General features: G+C 38.3%; 1 protein-coding gene across 2 annotated transcripts in view; it reads right to left on the reverse strand.

Moving 5' to 3' along the window:
* RUNX1T1 (RUNX1 partner transcriptional co-repressor 1) overlaps nucleotides 1-25,588 on the reverse strand; it is a 136,499-nt gene that overhangs the window by 26,704 nt on the left and 84,207 nt on the right. For both annotated transcript variants that reach the window (XM_036263792.1, XM_036263793.1), the window contains 4 exons: nucleotides 21,987-22,168; nucleotides 10,290-10,540; nucleotides 4,794-4,879; nucleotides 4,049-4,250 (listed from right to left, as the gene is read on the reverse strand). In XM_036263792.1, coding sequence (XP_036119685.1) covers nucleotides 4,049-4,250; nucleotides 4,794-4,879; nucleotides 10,290-10,540; nucleotides 21,987-22,168 — 721 coding nt within the window. The remainder of the gene's footprint in view (nucleotides 1-4,048; nucleotides 4,251-4,793; nucleotides 4,880-10,289; nucleotides 10,541-21,986; nucleotides 22,169-25,588) is intronic.

A 25,588-nucleotide genomic window follows, 5' to 3' on the forward strand; every position in this document is an offset into this window, starting at 1 on the left:
AAACAATAAAAATCTATAACTTCAAGGATAAATCTATTATTTGAAAGTCTTCTAAAATATTAACTTTTTTTTTTTTACTTCAAGAGTAGAAATAACATCATAAGTTCACTATGTACACAATTTTAAAATTGTTTAAGAGGCTATTCAAAATAATCTTCATTCACTATCTGGGAAAATATAAAATTCAATTAGGAATAGTTAATCATGTATCTTACTAATCTCTTAATATTATGAATATATTTCAAAAGTGAGAATGGAAATGAGCTTAACAAATACAACACAGCAGTCGTGGAAGAAACATTCTCCTCTGTGCAGTCCCCATACACAGTTTTTAACATGAAGAATGTGTATATTAATACACGTTGCCAGAGTTTCCAAGCTAGAGATACAACTAGGGCAATATTCTGGACTAAAGATACTGTCTATAATGTTATTCTGAAGTTCTCAAGGTCTCATTTGAAGTCAGACAAGAGTTTAAGAATTCAGAAAATCAGGCTTAAAAAAAAAAAACCTGTAGGATATAGAGAGCTACATGTCCATAAACATACAAACACCCCAGAACACACTCTGCAGAGGAAAAAAAAAAAGGGATGTTATCAGCCAATAATCTCCAATCCTTTCACTACATATTAATATATTTAACTCCAAAACCTAGGTGAGAACCTTAGAAAGCACTTAATGTAAATGTAATGGTCCCTAATTACAAAACCACCTGACCTGGTTTGTAATTACAGCCACAGGCCAACCCCACAAGGTGGAACTCAAGGTTTCAAGAATCCACCAGTAAGACAGAGAGTAAAATAACTGATAGATGCTAAAATTTGGAAAGTGTGTGGCTTCAGACAGGTTTCCTCTAAAGCTGTGACAGTATCTTAAAAGGAAATCTAGGGTTCTATGTTCCAAAGGACCATACTGTTTCACCAGAGTCCAAACAAATAAATGAAATACTTGTAACCTTTGCAGTTTTGTCAAAAATATGAATTCATTAAGCATCATTAAAAGTAACATAATGTATCCTCTTAAGAAGGAGATTTTACAAAACAACTTGACTCTTTCAGTTATATCACAGGAAAACTAAACCTATCTTCCTAATGACAAACTTTTGCATCACCAGAATCCATATGCCACAGTGGTGACTATACCAGTGTCCTACGTTCTACACGCTGAAAATAACTCACTTAAATATGAAGTCCTGTCAGCTTCTGAAATGTTTCTTTTACAATACACAGTTGGTAGATAGGACTAATGCTGTCAGCTCAGGGGCCTGAACTGAAATGTCACCTGGTGTCATACTATTTCCTTTCCAATCTCCTCCACCAGATCAAAAGTTCCTCAAGGGAAGGAAAGATGAATCTTTTTCCTTTTGACAGTGTCTAGCACTTTCCTGGCACATAGCAAGCACTCAATACATAAGTACTGACTCAATGAACATATTCAATATGTATTGGACAGTTCTGCTCCCAAAGTTTTATTTACTTTAAAGCTCTCAATTTTTGCCTATATTGAATGGTTAAAAATATCCCCTTTATTTATTCTGAGTAGATCTGTCATGATTAACCAATTTTTGTTTACAATAAGGAAATGAAAAAACAAGATGTTGATGCTGCTCCACTCTAAATAGTTTTATTTGGACCAATATCAAGTGCAAATCAAACATAAACCTATTTTTATTGCTTGCTTTAACATAACCTAACAAATACAGATTTGTTTTTAAAATATGCTTTAGAATAATGCCTGCTGTGTAAATGAAGTGACTTAGAATCTTCCTTTATTTAATCTTATTATGATAATAGGCATTCGACATTCAGGGATTAGCAAGAATCACAAACCTAAGTGTAAAGGAAACTTTATTGGCTGGGAATAATTTTAATTAAAAAGATCATGTAATCAATAGTGATAATTAAGGTCAACATCACGAGTTTAATACACACATGCTTTACAACATGGACCGCACCCTAACCTGAGTTACCTGACATATCTGAGGTTAAACATAAGAAAATAAGCCCTGGTTGGTTTGGCTTAGCAGTTAAAGTGTCAGCCTGCGGACCAGAGAGGCCAGGGTTCAGTTCCTGCTAGGAGCACGTACCTTGGTGGCAGTTTGTCCCTGGCCCTGGTTGGGGTCGTGTGGGTGGCAACCAGTTGATGTGTCTCTCTCATGTCAATGTTTCTCTCTTTCTTCCTCCCTCTCTCCCTCCTGCTCTTTCTGAAGATAAATGCAAAAATGTCCTCCGGTGAAAATAAAAAAAAAAAAAAAGAAAGAAAGAAAATAAGAGAGCCCTGGCCAGTTTGGCTCAGCGGTTAGAGCGTCGGCCTGCGGTCCGGAGAGACCTGGGTTTGGTTCCCGCTAAGGGCACGTACTTCGGTTGCTGTTTGTCCCTGGCCCTGGTTGGTTGTGCGGGTGGCAGCCACTCGATGTGTCCCTTCACGTCGATGTTTCTCTCTCTCTCTCTCCCTTCCTCTCTCTCCCTCCCACTCGATCTGTACAAAAAATGGAAAAATATCCTCGGGCGAGGATAAAAAAGAAAAAAGAAAAAGAAAATAAGAGAGACTAGGGATAAACATAAATCCACCACCTCCACTAAGTTTACTCAAGTGGCATACACATCTAACATCTAGCCGTAAACATGATGACAGTTTATTATTAATTTCAGAAAAAGTTCACAGGCCACTCAAAAATTATTTCAGGTTCAAGATTTCTTTCCACATTCAGGCATAGCTCAGAGTTATTGCAGGTGTGGTTCCAGACCACTGCAATGAAGCGAATATCAAAATAAAGACACATGAATTTTCTAGTTTCTCAGTGCATATAAAAGTTACTTTTACACTATATTGTAATCTAATAAGTGTGTAATAGCAGTATGTCTAAAAACATACGTACATACCTTAATTGAAAATATGTTATTGCTAAAAAATGCTAACCATCATCTGAGCCTTTGGAAAATGAAGCTGACAGACTTGTTCAAACACAGAGTTGCCACAGGCCTTCAATTTGTAAAAAACACAGTATCTGCGAAATGCAATAAAACAAGGTATGCCTATATCTGATTATATTCCTATTTATTACCCCAACAAGGTCCAAATATCAATACTAAATACGGGTACATATTAGCATTCTAAAGTGCAAAAGTATTGGTTATATTAAGAGTCTCTATGTAACTAGTATTAATGAACTCATGGTTAAGCAATTTAAGGTCAAATCACAGGACGAGAGCTACATCTCCATCACTGATTTTCAAGTGGCAGTGGGCAAACTATACAGCCCTTAGGTCTCTCTTCCTGAGGGAATTTTGAGAGAATGCGTGTTTTTTTTTAATGTAGGATACAGCTAAATAATAAGATTGCCTTTGAGCCCTGGCCGGTTTTGCTCAGCAGTTAGAGTTTTCGCCTTCGGTCTGGAGAGACCCGGGTTCGGTTCCCGCTAAGGGTATGTACCTAGGTTGCAGTTTGTCCCCGGCCCTGGTTGGGTCGTGTGGGAGGCAGCCACTCGATGTGTCTCTTTCACATTGATGTTTCTCTTTCTGTCTCTTCCTCTCCCTCCCTCCCACTCTATCTGAACAAAAAACGAAAAAATGTCCTCAGGTGAGGATAAAAAAAAAAAAAAAAAGATTGCCTTTGAGACTGTCCTTAATTAAAAATCAGACAATACACATCCCTCACTGCTGTGCTCTCAAACGCTTGTTGGAAGTATAGAAGCCGAGGCCCACTTTCTGAGATACCAATTTTGCAAGTTGGACGCAGGGTCCAAAGAACTATATGATGGAAGCAGCACACTTTTAGTGATGTGTATAAAATTCTGGCTCAGCTCTGAAGCTTTACCACAAGCCCAAGACCTTAGCCTGGAGAAGTTTAAGTTCTGTGACTGCCACGCATAATCCAATCGGCCTGCCTTCCTGACAGATAGACAAGACATATTTGAAGATACATAAGCTGTGTATTGTTCTAAAATCTCCTGCATATTCTTTGTTTCTGAAAAGATGCATTAAAAATAAAATCAGCATTAGTAGCATAAGAAATATCCGTTAAATAGGTCCAGCTGAAGAAAAGATACCTAATGCAACTGGGTCTGGGTTGACGGGACTCTGCTGCCTGGAGTGGCTGCTGCTACTGCTGCTGCCCTTTTTTAAGTCCTCGGCATCACTATACCGTCGAATCCAGTAATTCAATTCCTCTCGGTCCGCTTCCTGACATCGCCTTAGTACAGTGAGAGATCGCCTTGTTTTCTCTACCATGTCCATGATGCAATTTAACAGCTATGTGAAAGACAGAAGAAAAGGGAAAAACACATCAATCACTACAACTTAAGGACTTTGGTGGGTAGTGAAACAAACTACTGTAGGACAATGACGGATGCTGCTGTAATTCCTGAAGGCTTCGGTCTAATATTTTCAAAGGTTAGATTTGAAGTCAAGGCCCAACAGATGAGTCAACTCAATGGGAATGAGAACACAAGAACATGAGTCAGGACAAAGAGCATAATCAGGAAGGCATACAGCCACCTTTCCAAATACTAATCCCAATACTGCAGAAACTAAGTGAACTTTTCACAATAAAACCATTAGTCTGGTTTTAAGAACTCCCTTCCATGAGCTAAACACATCTCTTACATAAGTGGCTTTGGTATCAATTTAGAAATCAAATCTTATATTCTACTTTTAACATTCTCATTCTTTTTTTTTTTTTAAGGTTAGCAGAAAACATAATACCTGAAAAGTATCCCCACACTTTTATTTCACCAGGTAACTGCACTCCAGTTGTTTTCAAAACTTTAACCTAAAGAATTACCGACATCTTACATGGTCAAGATGTTTCCATTCCTCTGCCCATTCTCTGTCAGTTAGTCTGTGGTCAATCATTTCTTCTTGACGTGTGCCATGCAACCCTACAAAAATAGAGAAGAAGGCTGAATTGTCCTCAAGCATCAGGACATAACTCTTACACACAGATACTTAGCCAAGACTAAGTGGGCAAACTAAACAATATGAAACAATATCCAGTCTTTAGATGGAGACACTCAGATTCAGAATTACCTAACAGGCAAGCTCCTCACAGAATGATAAAGTGTTAGAACCAGAAGGGATCTTAGAGAGGCCACCTGGCCAGAACCCTTTCTTCTCCACATGGGGAAAGAGGGAGTACAGTGACACCAACCTCTAGTTTGCCATGTGACATTCCCTAAGTGAAAATAAAGACGGCTAAAATCATTCTGCATGGGCAGGAATATGGTTTTCTAAAATAAGCACAATGAGATTTGTCCACGTTTCAGCACACTGTGAATGAACACAATCTTATTACATATACCATACCTCCATGATAAAGCCAAGTAATGAAGAGAGGGGCTTACATAATATGAAAGCTGCACATACCCATTCAATTAACCAAAATATAAAAAACAGAAATAAATCAAACATCCTCTATGAAAACAATCACTATATTAGATATAATTTTGGACAAATATAAGTCCAAATGAAGAAACCAAAAAAACTAATTTGTAGTCCATAGCATAAGTATATTAGCTCTTTAGCATCACAGTGAAGATGCCACCATAAAAAAAAAGTAACATATAAATGCTTACCAAGTGAGTAAGAATAGTAATAAACATGAGTAGTTATTGAGGATGCTCATCAGAATAAAAAATAAATGTATTTCAAATATAGTCAAGATATAAAGCAACCTAGGTGTCCATCTTCAGATAAAGGAATAAAGATGTCACACACACACACACACACACACACACACTAGAATATTATGCAGCAATGAAAAAGAATGAAATCTTGCCATTTGTGACAACATGGATGGATCTAGAGGATATTATGCTAAGTAAAATAAGTCATACAGAGAAAGACAAATACCATAATGTTTCACTTATATGTGGAATCTAAAACAAAACCAAAACAGACTCACAGAAATAAAGACCACAGGGATGGTTACCACAGGAGAGAGGGGAATAGTTGAAGGGGAATATAGTCAATATTACTGCGAACAGTTTGTATAGTGACAGATGATTACTAAAATTAGTGGGGTGATCACCTTGTAAGATATAAAAAATGCCAAGTCCCTATATCGTGCACCTGAAACTAATATAACCAATATAAGATTGTATACCAACTACAGTTAAATAAAAAATAATAATCATAATAAATAAATAAATGCCAAAACACTTGTTAAAACATGAAGAACTTGACACAGTTAAACTGGATTATACAATAAAACCTTTTATATGCATTACATAACAAAAATTCAGTAAACTATATAAAAGATCGAATGGAAGGCTCTGAGATACCTGGAAATGGCTTGCTCTTCTTACAAAGTCATTATGCATAAAACACCTTAGGTTCCACTGTAAAGGAAAGGCACTGGGCAATGGCAATTTCCACTTTAAACAATGAAAACTACTCTTTTTGGTTTAGATACTCTGAATAGCAAATTAAGACTGGCATGTTTTGGGTTCTTGACATGGAGGGTCTTCTCAGAGGGTATTTTGTAAGAGTTAAATGACAACAGAGTTCTAAAACACTGCATCTCTCACTGCTCTACACGTCTGTGAAATCTGAGTATTTGAAATCCCTTCTTTTAGCTGATTTGGAAAAATAAAGATGATGAGTCACAGGCCTGTTTTCAGCCAACTATAAAATATGAACAAATATCAACCATGAAAAATGAACAAATATATGGCAACGTTTTCAGACCAGCTAAAAAGTTAAATATAAAACACTTTGCATCATTCTTGTCCAAGTTAAAATTTACAAGTTAAAATTGTCCACGCCACCTATTGGTAAAAATGTAGAATTGCAAATATGTTTTAATAGTTTGCATAATAGGAAAAACAGTGGGCAAAAGTGGTATTTAGTTATGGCTGTTTGTTGTGACTATTTCAAGTTGAAATGTTTGCAAATGTATAATTTTTGCTGATGATCTGTTGCCTGTGTTTTTAAAAAAAAAGCACTATTATTGAAATGAGTCATCACAGAAAACAACCAGTGATGAAGGCATGACTGTAACACTGACTGTCACGATGGAAACCTTTAAGGATCAAGAACTACAGAGATTTCAAAAGTTTCCCAATTCAGCTGACTAAATCAATAACGGTACAAGCACTAACACATGGAATAATGTTAATGTGAAACAGGATGTCTGTGGCTAATAGGATTCCAACATTTGTGGAACAGTATTAAGCTTCATTTCATTTTTTTTTTAAATGCAAGTACATTAGAAACATGTTTGAGCCCAAGTACTTGGTGAAAAATATAGGACTCATTTGCTGCTTTTGCAACTCTGAAGGGCATTTGTTAGACTCAAATCTTTAAAAAGAAAACATAAAATAACTCAAATCTTTACTTTTGTTAATTTCTCTATTTCAGATACTTAAACATTCATGAGCACAAAATTTTTATTTCTATTCACAATACCAGGACGATGTACTAGGAGAGTATAGCTCGTAAGCACTAAAGAGCACATTTTCATTTGTGGGAAGTTTGACACTAATGTTGAGTCTTAACTGGTTCTTATGCTTTAGAATATTTCAACTAACTAGGCTAAAACTCTAAATTAATTAATTAATAAACTAATGCTGCTTGTAAAGTTATTTTATTAAAGGATTCTAGTGAGTACATGTCTCTACCTACAATAGGCACACCAGACTAAGTATATCTTTATGACAATTTATTTTCATCTTTACCTGAGGATATGTTTATTGATTTGAGAGAGAGAGGAAAAGAGAGAGGAAGAGAGCCTGGCTGGTGTGGCTCACTGGTTGAGCGTCAACCCATGCACCAAGAGGTTGCCAGTCTGATTCCCGGGCAGGGCACATGCCCAAGTTGTGGGCCCAATCCCCAGTGGGGGACATGCAGGAGGCGGTCAATCGATGTTCTCTATCATCGATGTTTCTCTCTGTCTCTCCCTCTCTCTCTAAAATCAATAAAGAAAAAATATTTTTAAAAAAAGAGGAAGAGAGAGAGAAACATATTAATTGATTGCTTCTGAATGCACCCTGACTGGGGATCAAACCCACAACCTAGGGACGTGCCCTGACTGGGAATCGAACCCACAACCCTCTGGTGTATGGGACAGTGCTCCAACCAACTGGGCCACCCGGCCAGAGCTATAACAATTTTTATATTTTCAAAATGACAGCCTGGTGTAACACAGTAATCTGTTACTCATCATCAAGATTTTATTTTAATACGTACTAAACTCTGCCAGACTTTAAGGATGATTAAATAGTTGCACATTATTTATAGAAATTAGTACTATTAGTCTTATAAACTAATATAATTTAAAAATAAGAAACATGGTCTGAGGGAAAAAAATTACATAAAACCAACAGTATAATTTATAAAGGGATTTTTTACATTACTAGATAAAAACATAATCATTGCACAGAAGCGTCATTACTTACTTGATTGTTATTTTATAGTGCACCAGACTAATATTTCATAAAACAACATCTGCTACCTAAAAAGTAGGCCATTTCCTAGCATCTACAAAGCAGGATATCTTGAATTGGTCTTACAATGACCTGGTGACTCCACTTCTACTTGAAAATAAGCAATCATATTTAGGGCATTAAGTTGTAAACAAATGGCAACACTTTTGCTTGGAAAGGGGCTGTTATCACGTTTGATTTGGGGGTCAAAATATCAACCCAGCCTGAAAAATAACGTGATCACTTTTGAGAGTTCTTCAGTAATGGTGGCTGAAAGAACATTAAACAGACTGGCTATTAAGAAAGCACGAATTACATGCTTAGCCATTTCTCTGACACACTATATGAATGCAGAAATGACCACTGTTAGGAAGCAGAACTACTATTTATTTTGCTATCTCACAACCTGGGCCTTAACTGCCCCTCACCCTACCCTGTCTCTCTCTCTCTCACTCTGCTTTCTGAATATTTAGAGGATTATATGCAGAAAGGCAAAAAGACCTTAGATGAGGCAGTCCCTATTTGCTAGTAACCTCATTAAATCACTGTACACTGCTGTTCACTGTGCTACCTCTGCCTGTGGCTAAAAAACAATGTCTCTACACTTCAGGAACTAAGTAACTGGCTGGCTACACTTCCCTGAGTTCTGCATCCTCAAGTCCATGTTCTGGTTTTCCAGATGTACGTTATCCCTTACTGCGTCCAGCGCCCTGCCCAACAAATCACGCATGTCAGGAAAATGTGTCAGCAACTAGCTACAAGGTAAAGGCAAGTCCTGTTGGCGGGTGGCATGGACACAGAAGATGGAAAAAGAGAGGACTACTGCTCTCAGTCAGTTTATAAATAGTTTGACTCACCAAAAATTAAGAACTGAAGGAGCTCTAGCAACAGTGCTTTGACACGTTCACCCCGACCACTGATCATGCATCAACACCTTCTGGTTCATCCTGCCTCCCATTTTGCATGGTGCTCACCTGTTCTCTAGAAGGCCATGTGTCCTGCCTGCTTCATTTCCAACCGTTTTATTCAAAGAATGAATGAAAACGGGCAAATGGAACACACATTTACCCAAACTCATTCCTTCTCTGGAATTACAATCTTTGACACAAAACTTCAATATTAAATTTAACCACTGGCAGTTTCAAGTCAAAAAAGAAAGCACCAAATCATTCCTCAAGGAATATCTGTTAAGTCACAGGCATGCGATATCATATTTTTCAAATATGATGTTTCATGGAGACTAGAAAAATAAAAATGAATTTTAAGTCCATCTGAAATGAAGATACAGTAAAATATAAGAAACTGATTTTAACAATATTTGTGGCAGGTGGATTTCAATTGAAATTTCTTATATTAAAAAAATTAAACAGCCCTGGCAGGTGTGGCTCAGTTGGTTGAGTATCATCCCATGTACCCCGCAGATCACGGGTTCCATTCCCAGTAAGGGCACATGCCCAGGTTGTGGGCTTGGTCTCCATTGTGGGGCATGCAGAAGGCAGTCAATGGATGTTTCTCCCTCATTGATGTTTCTCTGTCTCCCTCTCCCTTCTTCATTCTCTAAAAAATCAATCAAAACATATTTTAAAAAAATTAAACTAAAAATTCACTTCACATTTAATTGAAGGTTTATATTAATTTAGATGTTAACTGGCTGTTATAAGAATATAATTAACGAGAAAGAAAGCACAGTTGCCAAATAACATATTAATATTAACCAAGTTTTCTCATAAAGGAGACAATATAAACAAAGAAAAAGAGACTGTTAACCCTTATTACAAATTTTAAGCCTCAAGTTCAGTGGAGAGGTAATGATTCAAGTCTTTATGCATCCAATCCCACAGGAAGTGAACAAACCCTTCAGTCTTACCCATAGGTCTGTTTCTGTCCCTGAGGTCCCTGTGGCTGGGGTGTCGATAGGAGTCCCTGTAGTGGTGGGCAATGGCCATATCATCCAAACGGTAATGCTGAGGTGGAGGTGGGGTGGGGTGAGGCAGGCCATTGGGCTGGTAGGATAAGCCATTATTTGGACTGTACCGCTGGCCTGGGCTAATAGTGCATGGTCGCTTGCTTGGATGTTCTGAGTGCAAAGGCTCTCTGTCAAAGCCATTTTCTTTGGTTCTGGGGGAGGGGAGAGAAAAAGAGTTTGTTTCATAATGTACTCAGAAACCAACATAATTCAGACACTCACATTTGAATTGTAATATAAACAGAACTTGTAATATAAACAGAATATTCCTTTATTGGCCAGAAACTGTAAACTCAGAAGACCTATGGTAGGTAATTCATTGAAACCCATGCTGAGGTCTAAATGATCACAGAACTGCACACAGGAGAAAATGGTTCAATTATCAAACATCTTTTAGCAAATATATTTTCAATTGAAACTCATGTGTTTAGGTCATGAATATAAGAAAATCCAATCTCACTCTGTAGATTGCATTTCCATTCAAAGGAGAGTACTTGATTTCTAACAAATTACCCTAAGACACTGTATTTGGTGAAGATTCAAGTTAGAACATCCTTCTCCTGATGAATTCTTAACATACACCTATTCCATTCATCTAGTCTGACATTTAACTTTCATGTCAGAGAACTTCTAAGAGCTGTATTGTCCAATACAATAGCCACATGTGTGTATTTAAATTTAAATATAAGTTAATTAAAATTAAAGTTTATGCCCAGCTGATGTGGCTCAATGGACCGTCATCCCATGGACTGAGAGGTCCTGGTTTGAGTTCTAGTCTGGACACACACCTGGATTGCAGACTCGATCCCCAGTAGGGGGCGTGTGGGAGGCAGCCGATCAATGTTTCTCTCTCACATCAATGTTTCTCTCTCCCTTCCTCTCTCTCTAAGAAATCAATTTTTTTAAAAAGCCTTTTAAACAATTGAGTAAAGTTTAAAATTCAGTTCTTCAATAGCAGTAACCACATTCCAAGTGCTCAATTGCCACCCGGGGCTAGTGGCTACAGTAGTGGACTGTGTGGACACAGAACGTCTCCACCATCACAGAAAGTGCTACTGGAAAGCGCTGATCAAATGAGCTAATACAATAAAGCAATACAGTGTCTGGGATTCTGACATTGCCTTGGGTAACCAAGATATCAATCAGCAGTCAGAGCTAGCTGTGACGAAAAGAGAATTTAGGTGAATCCCTTCATTTTAAAGTTGACAAAACACATGCCCACAGAGCATATGTTACCTCTCTGGGGTCATTAAGTCTCAGGGCAAGATGGCACACCCTGACTGCACTTGATTATGTGACGCACAAAACCTTGAACTTGTCTTTCAGAAGTAATACGTTATATAAATGAGACCTGATAACTAATCATTGCTCCTATATTTTCAAAAAGAGGTGGGGCTGAAGAAATATTTCCTGGCTGAATAGATCTCTATTTTTAAGGACAAACTCAATATACTCAGTAAGATAGGAACAAACCACATCAAACTGCAGCTGGACTCACAGTTCCCAAACTAATTTTTTATGTAGTAGCTGGCTCTCACCACAAAACCAGCATTCTATCATTAGACCCACAGTAACATCTATTTTCCCTGCAAAGTTCGCCCATAAGTACTCTATCAAGTCAAAGCAGCTACAGATTTCTGCGTGCCTTTTATATTTTAGGTTGGTAACAACAGCACAGAGGACTACAGACATTTTTCCTACTTTCCTGGCTTCCAGAATAGTCTTTGTCTGGTAATACTAGAGAAACCAGATAGCAATTGACTCAAAAAGGGAGATCACGAGGTCCACAGAATTCTACCATGAGCCATCCTTTGTATCCAATAAGGTAGATTCCCTGTGACATTTTCACACACCAGATTGAGAAGAATAAAGGAGTTGGAGACCGAAGGTAGAGCACACAAAACTGAGGCAAACTGCAGAGTGGGCAAGCAATGAATGCATGCCCACTACATCCTGAAGAAAGATGCCCTGTTCTGGAGAAAGCAGACTGGTTGACATAGGAAATGACAGCAGGGCATGGGCCCTGAGGAAGTGGTGGCCAGAGTCTCAATGCTGCTCCCATCAAAGTATTTGTCTGTACTAAAATGTCATTAATATCAGGCAAAAATGTCCACTGCAGTTCAGCCATTACCTAAATACACTGCTTTCAAATAATTTTTAAAAGTGAAAGGAAACATTTTATTATATTGATTTATCTTCTAAGGGTATATCTATGCGATTCTAATTGGTATTTCCACATCCTACACATTTCTGAATAATAATACACTTCAACATTTAATGCATGTTAACAGCATAAATCAGCTGGAAACTACTTAAGACTATTATTAGTAGCTATGAACATAATGCTAACACGGCACCTACCTTACTGGCAGTGTGGTGTAGTGGAAAGAGCTCTGGACTGGGGATCGTGAGATATGAGATCTAGTCCTGGCTCTTCCACGACTAGCAAGCCACTTAACCTCTCTGGACATTAGTTTGCTCATCTGTAAAACGAAAAGGTTGGACTAGGTCAGTGGTTTTCAAACCGTGCCACCTGAGGCACTTAAGGGATTCTGCAGGCAATGAAGGACTTCTCCAAACAATCAAGATTTAAAGGGCCAGATGAATCCACTTATTATTATCTGCTTTTATAAATGTGGGTTCCATCTAAGGTTTCACTTTAAAGGAAAAAGTCTGCGGCTAAAATCAGGTTTGAAAACCACTGGACTAGATGATTTCTGAGGTCCCTCCTAGCTTGAAAACTCTGTAATTCAATTTTCCTATATTTACATCTGAATGTCATGGTTACCCAGATCCCAACACACAGGGCTGATGGTCCTCTGGCCAAACTGTGTCTATGGCAACCACCTGAGACAACAGAGAAGTTCTCTGTTCTTCGCTTTGAACAATTTATTATTTATAGCTAATTCTTTATACAAAAATAGAAAAATATCCTCTGAATACCTCATAGCAGCCAATGTTGCATTTCTAAATATAGAAACACTTTGGGCCCAGTTGTGTCAAACCACCTCAACTTACTGGTGTTTGTCTACCCTTGTTCAAATATAAAAACATACAGTACTGAAAGAATTCTGACAATTTTCAAAATGTTATTTATCTTTATCCCCAGATCAGCCATCTGGTCAGTGCTATTACTTCAATGACCCATTACTGTTAAAAATATTTTCCCCCTAAAACAAGGACAGTGGTATCCTAAGCAGGTTAGGTGCTGAGCCTGTCCTATCATTTCTATCAGGACCCTGCTGTCCTACCCTGGGTCCCGTTACTCAGCTAACTAGGAAAACAAACAACAAACAACAAACTCATCATCTCATAGAGATAGCTATATCTTACTAGCAAAACATTAAAACATTCATGACCCACAAAAACAAGGCTATGAAAACTCTCACCAGTGCTTCCTTGAATCACTCATGCCTATTATAATGTCAATCCTATTGTCCAGAAAGGTAACTAAAACAACTTAATTGCTATTTGTCTGCTTCCTAGAGAAGCCTACAGTTATCTACACCTCATTTGCCTAGGCAAATTCTAAATTTGCATGCTTATTTGTTGCCCTTTCAAAGTGTATCAGGTAAAACTAACAAATGCTAGTAATTGTCCCATACCAGCATACTCTTGAAATAACTCACATCCTAGTGGGAAGTCTGTTATGTCTCATGTATTTCTAGAAGGCATTGTCTGTTTCTAAAAGCAACCTGAGGATGTTCTGTCTCCCTACCAGGAGAAATTTTCCTGAACATAATCTAACCACATCAACTTTTAGACCCCAATCACTTCTCTCTCAGGATCTGACGGTCCTAAAAATAGAGGACCATGGAGGACTCGTCAACTGTGTGACCTTGAGCTAACTTGGGAAAGTTAACATTTGGGATTCAGTTTCCTGCCCAGTGAAGTGGGACTAATAGAAAACAAATGTTAAAACAAAACAACAACAACAACAAAAACACTTGAGACGACCTAATTTACACTTTAACGTATCTCATGATATTTTCCCCTAGCTCCTCAAAAACAGAGGCTAGAAACTGACTGCTTATGAAAGAAAACATTTAAAAAAAAACTTGCCTCCATATAACGTATCTTAAATGTCATGATTGGCTACTGTGCACTGATAATATCTTAGTAACATTTACATAAAATAGTTTAACATTCAAAAATGAGAAAGAATGAAAACAATTATTATAAAATGATGACAATAAATAAAACCAGAAGCAATCAGTCTCCTATATGACAGGAGCAGGCATAAGTTCTTTTCCTAGATTAAAATGTAGTTTGTTTGTTTTTTAAGTGTGTATGAGGGGTAGATACCACTACAAAGATTGCTCTAGGGGAGGCAAACTGGTATAGCATAATAAATGTTAGAATGACATGGAAGAAACTTCTAAACTCTACTCTTAGTCCTGTTAGAAGTAAGTGCCTTAGATGCTCACTTCTCCAAGCTACATGAGTATTTTAAATAGAGTATGTCCAAACTCCCTCATCTTCCTCTGGTACTCCCTGTACCAGTCAGTTATGCCACCACCAACCCCGTCAACCCAAGTAGAAACCTGGAAGTCACTGTACAGCTTTCTTGTCCAAATGAAGTCCTGCTGCTGGTCTCTTTAGTATCTCTAGCATAGGCCCCTCTGCCCCACCCCAGGGTCTCTCTGTCTTGGCCTGATCACATCCCTGTCCTGTCTGCCAGTATCTCAGCCACAGCAATGACTGAGATGCTGGCAGGGTCTCATATATTTTTTTAAACATTTTTTTTTGTACTTTAGAAGTTATATATAAAAGATACATATCAGGAGGTAAAAGTTCTATTTTTCTTAAGCCCCAGAACATTAACAACTTAATAGTAAACACATCTTCCTTCCCTTTTCTTACACATGCAATTTGTTAAGATTTTCACAGAAAGAGCAGACATTGCATCAAAGGAGGGGTGACTCATTCTTGTCATAGTTTCGAAATAATTCAGTAAAAGTTCTATTCATGAACTGTTAAACACCATGCGAATTTAGTTATAACACCTTTCTATTGGTGCTCAAAATGTATATGAAACAAAATATATTACAAATTTCCCTGCCTCCTTAGAAATAAAATCAAACCTAATTCTTCTAACAACCCATGGTGGTTTCTGTTTTGCTATCAGCTTAGAGGGAGTGGGATATTTAGATGGAGAAGAACAGAGAGCTGAATGACACAGGACCATTGCTACTGGGCCATACGGAAAGAAATGCCTCAGTCTCTCCTTGGCTAACCAACCACCTAGGAGATAACGTCCTGAGCAGCATGCTAAATACCGTCAGGAGCAAATGAAACGCAGGTGGAAGCTGACCACTCCAGACATATAAACACGTCGCCTGGACCTTCAAGGATCACAATGCAGCAGGTTTACGGCCATCTGAGACTTCTCCTCTCCCCCAACAAGAAGGTGGAATGCTTCCATCACGTGTCTCCTGGAGCTCGCCATCTGCTCAGCTGTTAGACTCCTGTTACTAGCTGTCCCCTGCCTTTCATAATTTCTGGCCACTGCTGACATATTCAATTTCTACCTCTCCTACTGTCTGGAACTGTGCTTTATTACTCTAATCTGTCATCTGTACATTTTGAGTGAAGCCCTCCAGTTTTTTTGGTCCGTGAACCAATCACGGCATTTTTTCCCCCCTGGGTTGTTGATGGCTATTTTCACTGTTGTGTAGAGATGCCTCTTTTCAAATGGTAGAAAGCATGCAAAAAGATTCTTATGGGAGCAGCCGTTTCGTATAATACTGAAAATGACTACATTAAGTTTAACTGTAATGTTTTATTTATTCAAGTAGTGGTTTTTATGTTATTTTGTGAGTGTGCGTGGTGCTGTCTTTGTTTTCAGATACCCACTATGTGTAACACACCATCCTGAGCTTTAGCAGGCATACAAAGGTGAGCAAGAGGCAATCCCCACAAACCCTCCATAAGATTACCATTTAATACCAGACTTACATTCTTTGTGGAACTGTACAGGCAATAAATCTTTTACCACAAAAACAATTTAATTGGAGATATGACTTCTATATTTTCGCACAGGACCTGAGCTTGGCAGGCCCCGCACACACAGTAGCAACGTGGTGTGGAAGATGAGAGTGAGCAAGTTCACTCCAGAAAGCGCACTTGAAAGAACAGGGGCTATGGAGTTGGCTCAAATTTTGACTGTGCTATTATTTGTTAGACATATGAACTTAAACCTCTATAAGCCTTAGTGTTTTCATCCACAAAATGGAAATGCTTATCTCAGAGCTACTGAGAGGACTATCTGAAAGAATCTACATAAAGAACCTAACACATATTTAGCTTTCAGTAACTTAAAGCACTTTGTTTTTAAGCTAGGACATTCAGAGGCTGATGGTGTAGAACCATAGTTATAGGAGCATGAGTGTTCCAGTCAGAGAATCTAGGGTTAGAATCTCATCAGTGCCTCTTACAAGTCTGTGACCTCAGGCACCTGACCCAGCCTGCCTGAATCTATGCAATAGATTAGGACGTAAGTGCTATGGTTAGCATGTAAGTCATTTAGCACAAAGCATGGCACATCTGAAGTGCTCAGTAAACAGTAACCATTTATGAGTGGGAAGCCATTATTAAATAGTAGATATTGTCTGAGTTAGCCTGAGAAGTATGAATAAAATTATGGCATAGAGGAGGTAGAGAAGAGAAGCCATCCTTCTTACTATAAACTAGACATGAGGAGTATTCAGTAGGGCTAGTTCCTAGGGCAGCGGCATGAAACAAGGCTAGCAAGTCCATGTTGAGACAAGTATGGAGAGATCAAAATGCCCTCTATCAACCATGCTTTCTCATCATGTAAAGCAACTTCATGCTATTTCACTAGAATCTTTCACAGTTGAAAGTATTCTTTAAAAATTAATTTCTACAGGGATGATTACTCACGTCTTCAAAGTTAAGTATACATAAAAGAACTAACACGGTCCAGCCAGTGTGGCTCACTAATTGAGCGTCGACCCATGCACCAAGAGGTCACCAGTTCGATTCCCAGTCAGGGCACATGCCCAGGTTGTGGGCCAAATCCCCAGTGGGGGGCTTGCAGGAGGCGGCCAATTGATGTTCTCTCTCATTGATGTTTCTATCTCTCTCTCCCTCTCCCTTCCTCTCTCTCTACAATCAATAAAGGACAAATAAAAAGAAGAACAACAACACAAAATAATAATATATGAACATAAAATTAATTACTTATATTTTTCATAGAAAACTGAAATGTTATAGATAATATGGATTTAATTCTTATTCATAGTCAATCAATCCTGCAATTCCTTGTAAAGTATACCTATTTACTTTTTCTCTTTATACATACAAAAATATTGAAAACCCATTCGTTTTCTGGACAAAAATATGGACCTAGTAGTTTCAGCTGGTGTGTACTGTGTTGACAAATGTTATATATTCAATGAACATGGTTTCAGAATGACTGCCTTCTGACTCTCAAACTTCATTGTTTTCTAACTTACTCATTAATCCAGGAAACCTGGCTGACTATGGATCCTCTATTATTAAAAAGATTTATAAAATCACAAAATATTACATTATTGCATTTACCTACTTGAGCAATTATAGAGAAGAAAAAATGAGGAAAAGTAAGGGAAAAAACACACAACTCTTAGCTGAGTTTTCTTTATTTATATTCTGCCCAATAAAAACTATTTTGTACAATTGCAAGACTGCAGGTATGTAAATATGCTGGTGTCTCCACTAAGAGCTGTGATTTTAGGCAAACCCTTAGTTTTTCCTTAAACATAAGAGAAGGGTTGTCTTGTTGGGTCCATAAGATCCCGCCCAGCTGACAAATCATATAATTCTGAAGTTCAAACAAGTCTTTTTAAAAAATAATGTTTAATTATCAGAGGAAGAGGAAATACAAATTAATGCAACTAAGTGATCTTCTTAACAAAGTCTAGATTTGTTAACCTATAATTTAAAACATAATTGCATTAAAATGATGATACATTTTTTAACAGAATACTTAACAACAACCATTTGATATAGTTGGAGGGCAGTGTTACCCATAAAAAAACAATGATAATTCAGTTTGATATCTTAAGCAAGAAAGAAGATTCTGTGGGTCAGAAAATTAGCATAACAGGTGAGAACACACTATTAAGGGTGCATTATAACAAAATGCTACAATATTAAAGCTGTGATAAAAGAATGAGAACAATAATCATGAACATAACACAAGAATTTTTTTTAAAACCTTAGTAATTTTTATGCACCTGCAGTCTCTAGAAATGCAGTGCTGGCTAACTGTTCCTTCTCTCCTCACTCCATAGAAAAGTGTAGATGTCTCAATGATTCAGCATGGCAAGCAGTTTTAAAGACTGCTCTTAACTCTGGTCTCAATCTTTGACAGTGGTCCCTTCATCTAACAGGCTCCAAAAAAAGTTCATGTCCCCTTCTTCAGCTTCTCCCATCACAGAATGGCAAAATAAAGGTCTACTCTAAATAATACTTTTACATACTAATAAAGAGTAGAAATCAAAAGTTTCTATTTACTTGCCCTAATATTTTAGAAAAAAAAATAGTATGCCTTTTTGTAAATGAAGATTGTCCTTTTCTAATTTGAGTTCTATAATATTCTTCTATCACAGACCTACAAATCCAATACAAGTTGTTCAGGTACTCACCATAGAGCTATTTTTAAAAGAAAGCAAAATAAATTTCACTGCTCCATACAGGAGAAAACATGATTTTGTAAGGATTCCCCAAAAGGATTAATTTGTCTGTAAATAATAAGTGCTTACAAAATGAAAAGACATAACCAGTGACAATCATATCTGAGGAGAAAAAAAAAGTTAAATTTGTCAAAACTCATCCCTAAAACACGTGACAACTGTTTAGTACATTAGATCAGCAATTATCACAAAATTTAAGCCCCCAAAGTTGTAAACAAAATATAGAGTGCTCTTTTGTTCATGACATGTCATGAACAAATTACCAAAATGTGTTTTCTCCTCAGGTGTCAGTTTTTCCCTCTTTTAGTGACTGATGGTTCCCAGTGTTATTACAGAAACAGATTGATCTTTTTAATGAGCCAGTTTAATAGACTCTAGAATCTCCACGTGGCTGCTCATCCATGTCAGACCATATGTACCAACAAAACATTCAGCAAAACAAAAAAAGCTCTGCTGTCAGCTCCATCCTCTGTAAAATTTCTACAGTCGGTCTGGATATACAGATAAATAATGAGAAGAGGAAAATGCATATGCAAACAAGATGCAGAAAATATATGCAAAGAAATACTATAGAGGCCCCTGTTTTCTTGGCTCTGGTCAAATTCCCACAAGATATAAGTGTATTTACACAACATATTCTCATTACCCTTCCTCCTAACTCTAAGGAAACCCATTTGCCATTTTTCCACGATAACAGGCATTTCAAGGTTCCACTTGAAAAAATTATTCCATCCAAAGAGCAAGCTTGTTAACTCCAACTCCATCAGTTGCTTCTGTCTATAAGGAACCACAGGGAGAATATAACTGAAGGCACCAAGAGAGTTCTACCAGGCTGAATGCAAATACACATGCACACACACAGCTACAGCTCACCAAAACCAAAACGCCGATTTTCTGGTACAGCACAAAGTTTCCATTTCAATGTTAGCACACTGTTCAGGGCTTAACTCAGCACTGTCCAAGGCAAGTCCAAAGGCACAGTACATTCAAATATAAGACACTGGAAAAGATCCAATGGGGAAATGGCTGGGGATATAGAGAAATGAATGAAAGGAGTCTTCATGCTGCCTGTTATGACTACTTAGCAGTTAGGGTTTCTAGAATACATTGTGTCCATTTCCAATTTTGCCTATTGGATTATCTTTACATTTATCACAGCTATCTAAAACTTTCCCTGTTAATCTCTCCTCCACCCAAATAAAGGTTCTTCTTCCCAATTTTCCACCCAGCGTCTCCCTGATTCTTTTACGGCGTTGTCCTGGAAAAGTGGGGCTGCACCCATGTTCCTCTCAACTCAGTACCTGTGCCCAGTAGTGACTTCCTGCAGACAGAACGCATGTGTGAATCATCTACCCTTGGCCACTTCTTGGTTTCCAGGATCATGAGGCTGTGCTGTTCAGACACCTGGACTAAGCAGTTCCCTTTAAAAACTAAAGTACTTAATGTTTACGTAGGACCAAGGAAATGGGAGTTGCCTATATGAAGGTGGGTCTACAGTATATCAGCAGTAAACTAATGCTTAACTTTTGCTTCAGGAATTTTACACTATTAAGAGGTCCTATGTCAGGAGTAGACAGATTCTGGAGATTGTAGCATAAAAAGTATAGTAATTGTATGTAAACTGGCTCACTTTTAATAACATTCTAATTTGCAAAATAGATGATACATTTAAGGCAGTTAATTCAGTCATGGGTAGGTATCTCTGATCAGCTCCAAGGACAGTAAGCTCCTATGAATCTGGAACATAATTATGGCTGAGTGTAAAGCTCTCAAAGGCTGTTACACTCATGCCTGATGAAAGAGAGAATTTGTAAGAGGAGGTAAAAAATAAAGCATATGACAAATAAGTTTTTGAATACAGTTTCATTTTCAGATTCTCCATATTTCACAAATACTGTATAAAATGCTGCTAATAAGATGCTGCATTCCTATATTAGAGAATAATTATATATGAGGATGAAGCATTAAGAAAAATTATGTTAATAAAGTACATGGGCAGTTTCATATATATATATATACACCTTGTTCAACAATTATTTTGTAAGGTTTAATGAAGAAGGGACTTTATTTTACATTTCTTAGAATTCTTATTATGAGAGCAGAGTGCCTGATAGGATAAATATTGGCTGATATATAAAAATTTTCAGCAAAAATGCCATTTATTATCTCTATTATTTAACTCTTACCTTCACTCAGTTCACCTAGCTTCCCAGAAGTTTTCTCTTAGTTCCCACAAACGCAAATTAAATAGCTACTGCATGGTGCTTACTGAGTAACACATCATGGCCAACTTTCAAAACCATCCTGTTTTAGGAAAACTTGGAACAGCAAATTTCCTAACACTGGAGAGTAAACTATGGGGTTGAATTATATAATAAATGACAACTTTAATACTGTATGTCTAAGAACCACCAGTGGCAGAGAGCACATCTGAATGTCATTCACATTCGCCTTTTCATTTATTTTTTAAAAGAAGTTTTTATTAATTAAATTTTAGAGAGGGAGGAAGGAAGTGGGGCAGAGAGAGATGCTGATTTATTGTTCCACTTCTTTATGCATTCACTGGTTGACTCTTGTATGTGCCCTGACCTGGGATCAAACCGCAACCTTGGCGTATTAGAACAATGCTCTAACTGACAGCTATCTGGCCAGGGCTTTGACATTTTAGTTTAATATTATAAGCAACAAAGATAAACCTGCACAAAAGCCTGACACAGGTCGGAGACTCATCCCTCTGTAACATTCCAGGCCAGAGCGAGGCCCCCAAGGTGGACGCTTTAGCTTATTGCTATTTTGCAAGAGGCGTAGGTCAGCAGTTTAGACATCACGTGAAACAGGTCTTCATGCCACAGGTATAAGGCAAAGGCCATGGTTAGTCCACAGGCCTCCTCCCTCTCACCTGTCTGGAGTTCGCCTCTTCCCGTTTTCGTTCACATCGAGAAGCAGCTCTGAGGAGTCAACAGGTGAGGTGGTGCTGGCATCCAGAAGCAGCTGTTCATGCTGGGCGAGGTACTGGGCAGGGTTCTGTTTGGCCAGCCTTGCGCAGTGGAGGAGCTCGCGCTGCAGCAGGGGCAGGTTCGCCTGCAGGGGCATAGCAGGGATGAAAGGATGAACCTATCCCCTTTTCAAACACCGATGGGGCATGCAACCGGACTAAACAAAAATGTCATTGAATGTATGCAACAGGTTTGATTCCCAGGCACAAATCTCAGTCCTGGGCTATAATGCCAGCCTTTCCCTGAGCCTGGATCGCCCTGAGCATGAGGTGTCTGACCTCTGTAAGCCACCTCTGCTTCCATGACCGCTGGGAACGTTGGGATTGGCACTTATTTTTTAGTTCCTTCGTGCTTGAACATAATATAATCATATGCACTATAGGATATGAGGTTCCAGCTCCATCCGTAAGCAACTTTTGTTGTATCCCCACAGAAGACAGATGGTATGTGAAATACATACATACTTCAGTTATTTTCAAAATAGGCTTCCTGACACATTCACTTTTGTATCTAGTAACTTCCACAGGTAAATCAGGCTAGTCCTATGAAACATCTCTGGTTGACTACCAACTTCAAATAAAAAAATATAAAGAGGAATGTAGAAATTATTTTTAGTAATCATCAGATTCATATATGTAAGTAACGCCCTGAGTATGTGCAGATATCCCAGGTGGAATTCATGCAGAAAGCAGCATATAGAAGTAGTTTACAAAAATAGTCTGCTTTCTTTATATCATCCTTATTCTAAAAAATAGGTGTAGTTTAATAGAAGAAATCTTGTGTACCCATCACTCTTCTTCCTCACCAAGCCCAGCACTTTGGAAAAGACGGAGAACATGCTGACTGATACATAATTCTGGCAATCTCTAATGTACTGAAAGGGAAGGAGACAATTTCACACATAGTAAAGAATTAAAACGAAAGTGAAACTTTACTCTAAAAAGTAAACTTACTCTGACATTATAAATCTAAGTTGTTTTTTGTTCTTCTCTCACTCTCTTTTATTTGTATTCTTTTGGAGTGGAGGGGAATATTCTTTGGAGTGGATGGGAAGAGTGGACGGGGATATTCTTTGGAGTGGAGAGGAACAGATGAAGAGCACTCACTCCCAACAACACTTAACTCTCCAAATTCAAGGCAAGATCAATAACATAAATCTCTGTGCAACACAAGGATTTTATTTGTAGGAACAAGGTACCATGTACATTAACTAACCTATCAGGTAGCCCTAGCCAGAGTGGCTCACTGGTGCAGCAGTTCTCAACCTGTGGGTCACGACCCCTTTGGGGGTCGAACGAGCCTTTCACAGGGGTCGCCTAAGACCATCAGAAAACACATATTTCCAATGGTCTGAGGAACTGAGACACCGCTCCTCTATCCGTCTCCAGGCAGGTCCACCCACATGCAGATACGCCCACGTACAACATGAGGAACTGTATTAAAGGGTCATAGCATTAGGAAGGTTGAGAACCACTGGGCTAGAGCAATGGACTGTGCACTGAAGAGTCATGGGTTCAATTCCCAGTTAAGGGCACATACCTGGATTGCAGGTTCGCTCCCTGGCCCTGGTAGAGGCACGTGTGGGAGGCAATCAATTGATGTGTCTTTCTCACATTGACATTTCTCTCTCTCTCTCTCTCTCTCTCTCTCTCTCTCTCTCTCTCTCTCTCTCACTTTCTCTCTCTCTCTTTTCCCTCCCTTGCACTCTAAAATATCAATGGAAAAAATATCCTTGGGTGAGGATTAATACAATAATTAACCAATCAGATTGAAAAGCATTTCAGGCCCTGGACAGTTTGGCTCAGCGGTAGAGTGTTAGCCAGCACATCAATTGAGTCTCAGGTTTGATTCCATCCAAGGGCACATATCTCGGTTGCAGTTCGTCCCCAACCCTGGTCGAGGTCCTATGGGAGGCAACCAATGGATGTGTCCCTCTCAGGTCGATGTTTCTCTCTCTCTCTCCCACTCTGTCTGAAGATAAATGGAAAAGTATCCTCGAATGAGTATTAAAAAAAAAGAATTTCTCAGTACAGGAGGTACCAGTGCCTTCATCTTTGGGCCCTCTAGAGTGGCAGGTACAGGCCCCAGGGCTGGGCTTGAAACTCACATCCATTTCCTGAGACATCAGTCAAGGAACTATCTTATAATAATGCCAAAGCATATTTCTGCACAAGGTATAAAGTCCTAGGTTATTTGTTAAAAATAAGCATATACCACCCTGTAACAATGCAAATGACTTCCTATACAAGAACAATGCCAAAAATAAACCCTTTGCAGTTAGGATGGTGTGGGTAACAAATATATTTTCAAACATTGTTTAAACTCTCTTTTTCTCTTCTTAGTGAAAGTAGATGTCAGATATTGTGTGCCATCCATAAATAATAAAGTAGCAATTCCATATAATCATTTAAAAAGTTTTAAGAATCATTCTGAAGTATATGGATGAGATTTAAATTGTCCAAAACAACATACAGCAAACCACTCTACTCCTGGTTCTTTCAAAGGATTCCAAAGATTAAAAAAAGAAAAAAATAGTCTAACAAGAAATGGTTTAATAGAGGAGGAAAAACAGTATCTTCAGGACTCAATTAACAAAGCATAAGATTCAGAATGATGAGAAAGGAGGAAAAAATCCACACTGTGCCATGACCTCCTTCCTATTATTTTCAGCATTCTTATTACGAGGAGGCACCGGGGGTGTTGTAAGCCCCATCCCCGTGTACAGCACTAACAAGTCTGTTGCCATGCTGTGTGAAATGGATTCAGTTGGGACCACAGGTACAGGCGCTATCTAAACATCTAGAGACCTTTCCAAAGATCAGATTCCTTCTGTCAGGAATGCTAGCAATATTTAACTAAGCAGGCAAACATAGTTATGCCAGCTCAGAGAGACAAATTCCTGAATGATAATCAGGAGAATTGACTCACAGGCTGGACATCTTGTGTGCAGATGTGTTTTGGCAAAGCATTCCCTGGCTCCCATCCAGAAACAGCCTTAATATATTCAGTACAAAAGTTGATTTTTAAGATACATAAAATAATAATCCTGAAGATAAGTATAAAATACACATTTAGCACTGGCCAGTGTGGCCCAGTGGTTGGAGCGTCAGCCCTAGCACCACAGGGTTGTGGGTTCGATTCTCAGTTAAGGGCATGAGCCTGGGTTGCAGGCTCAATTCTCAGCTCCAGTTGGGGTACATGCAGGAGCCAACTAATCAATTGTGTCTGTCTCACTCGTATAGTCTGTCTGTCTGTCTCATTCTCTCTCTCTCTCTCTTCCCCCTCCCTCCCTCCCTTCCAATCTCTCTAAAAATCAATGGAAAATATATCTTCGGGTGAGAATTAGCAAAATAAATACATATATACATAAATAAACAAGAATAAATACACATTTATTTGGCTATGTGTTATAGATCATAACTACTTAGTTTCAGAATCAAATATATTTTCATAAAGGAGACTGTTAAGTAATGGATGCGGTTAAAGCATAAATAAACTTTGTAAC

This window comes from Molossus molossus, unplaced genomic scaffold (genome assembly GCF_014108415.1).
Source record: "Molossus molossus isolate mMolMol1 unplaced genomic scaffold, mMolMol1.p scaffold_m16_p_16, whole genome shotgun sequence".
NCBI classification, from domain to species: Eukaryota; Metazoa; Chordata; class Mammalia; order Chiroptera; family Molossidae; genus Molossus; species Molossus molossus.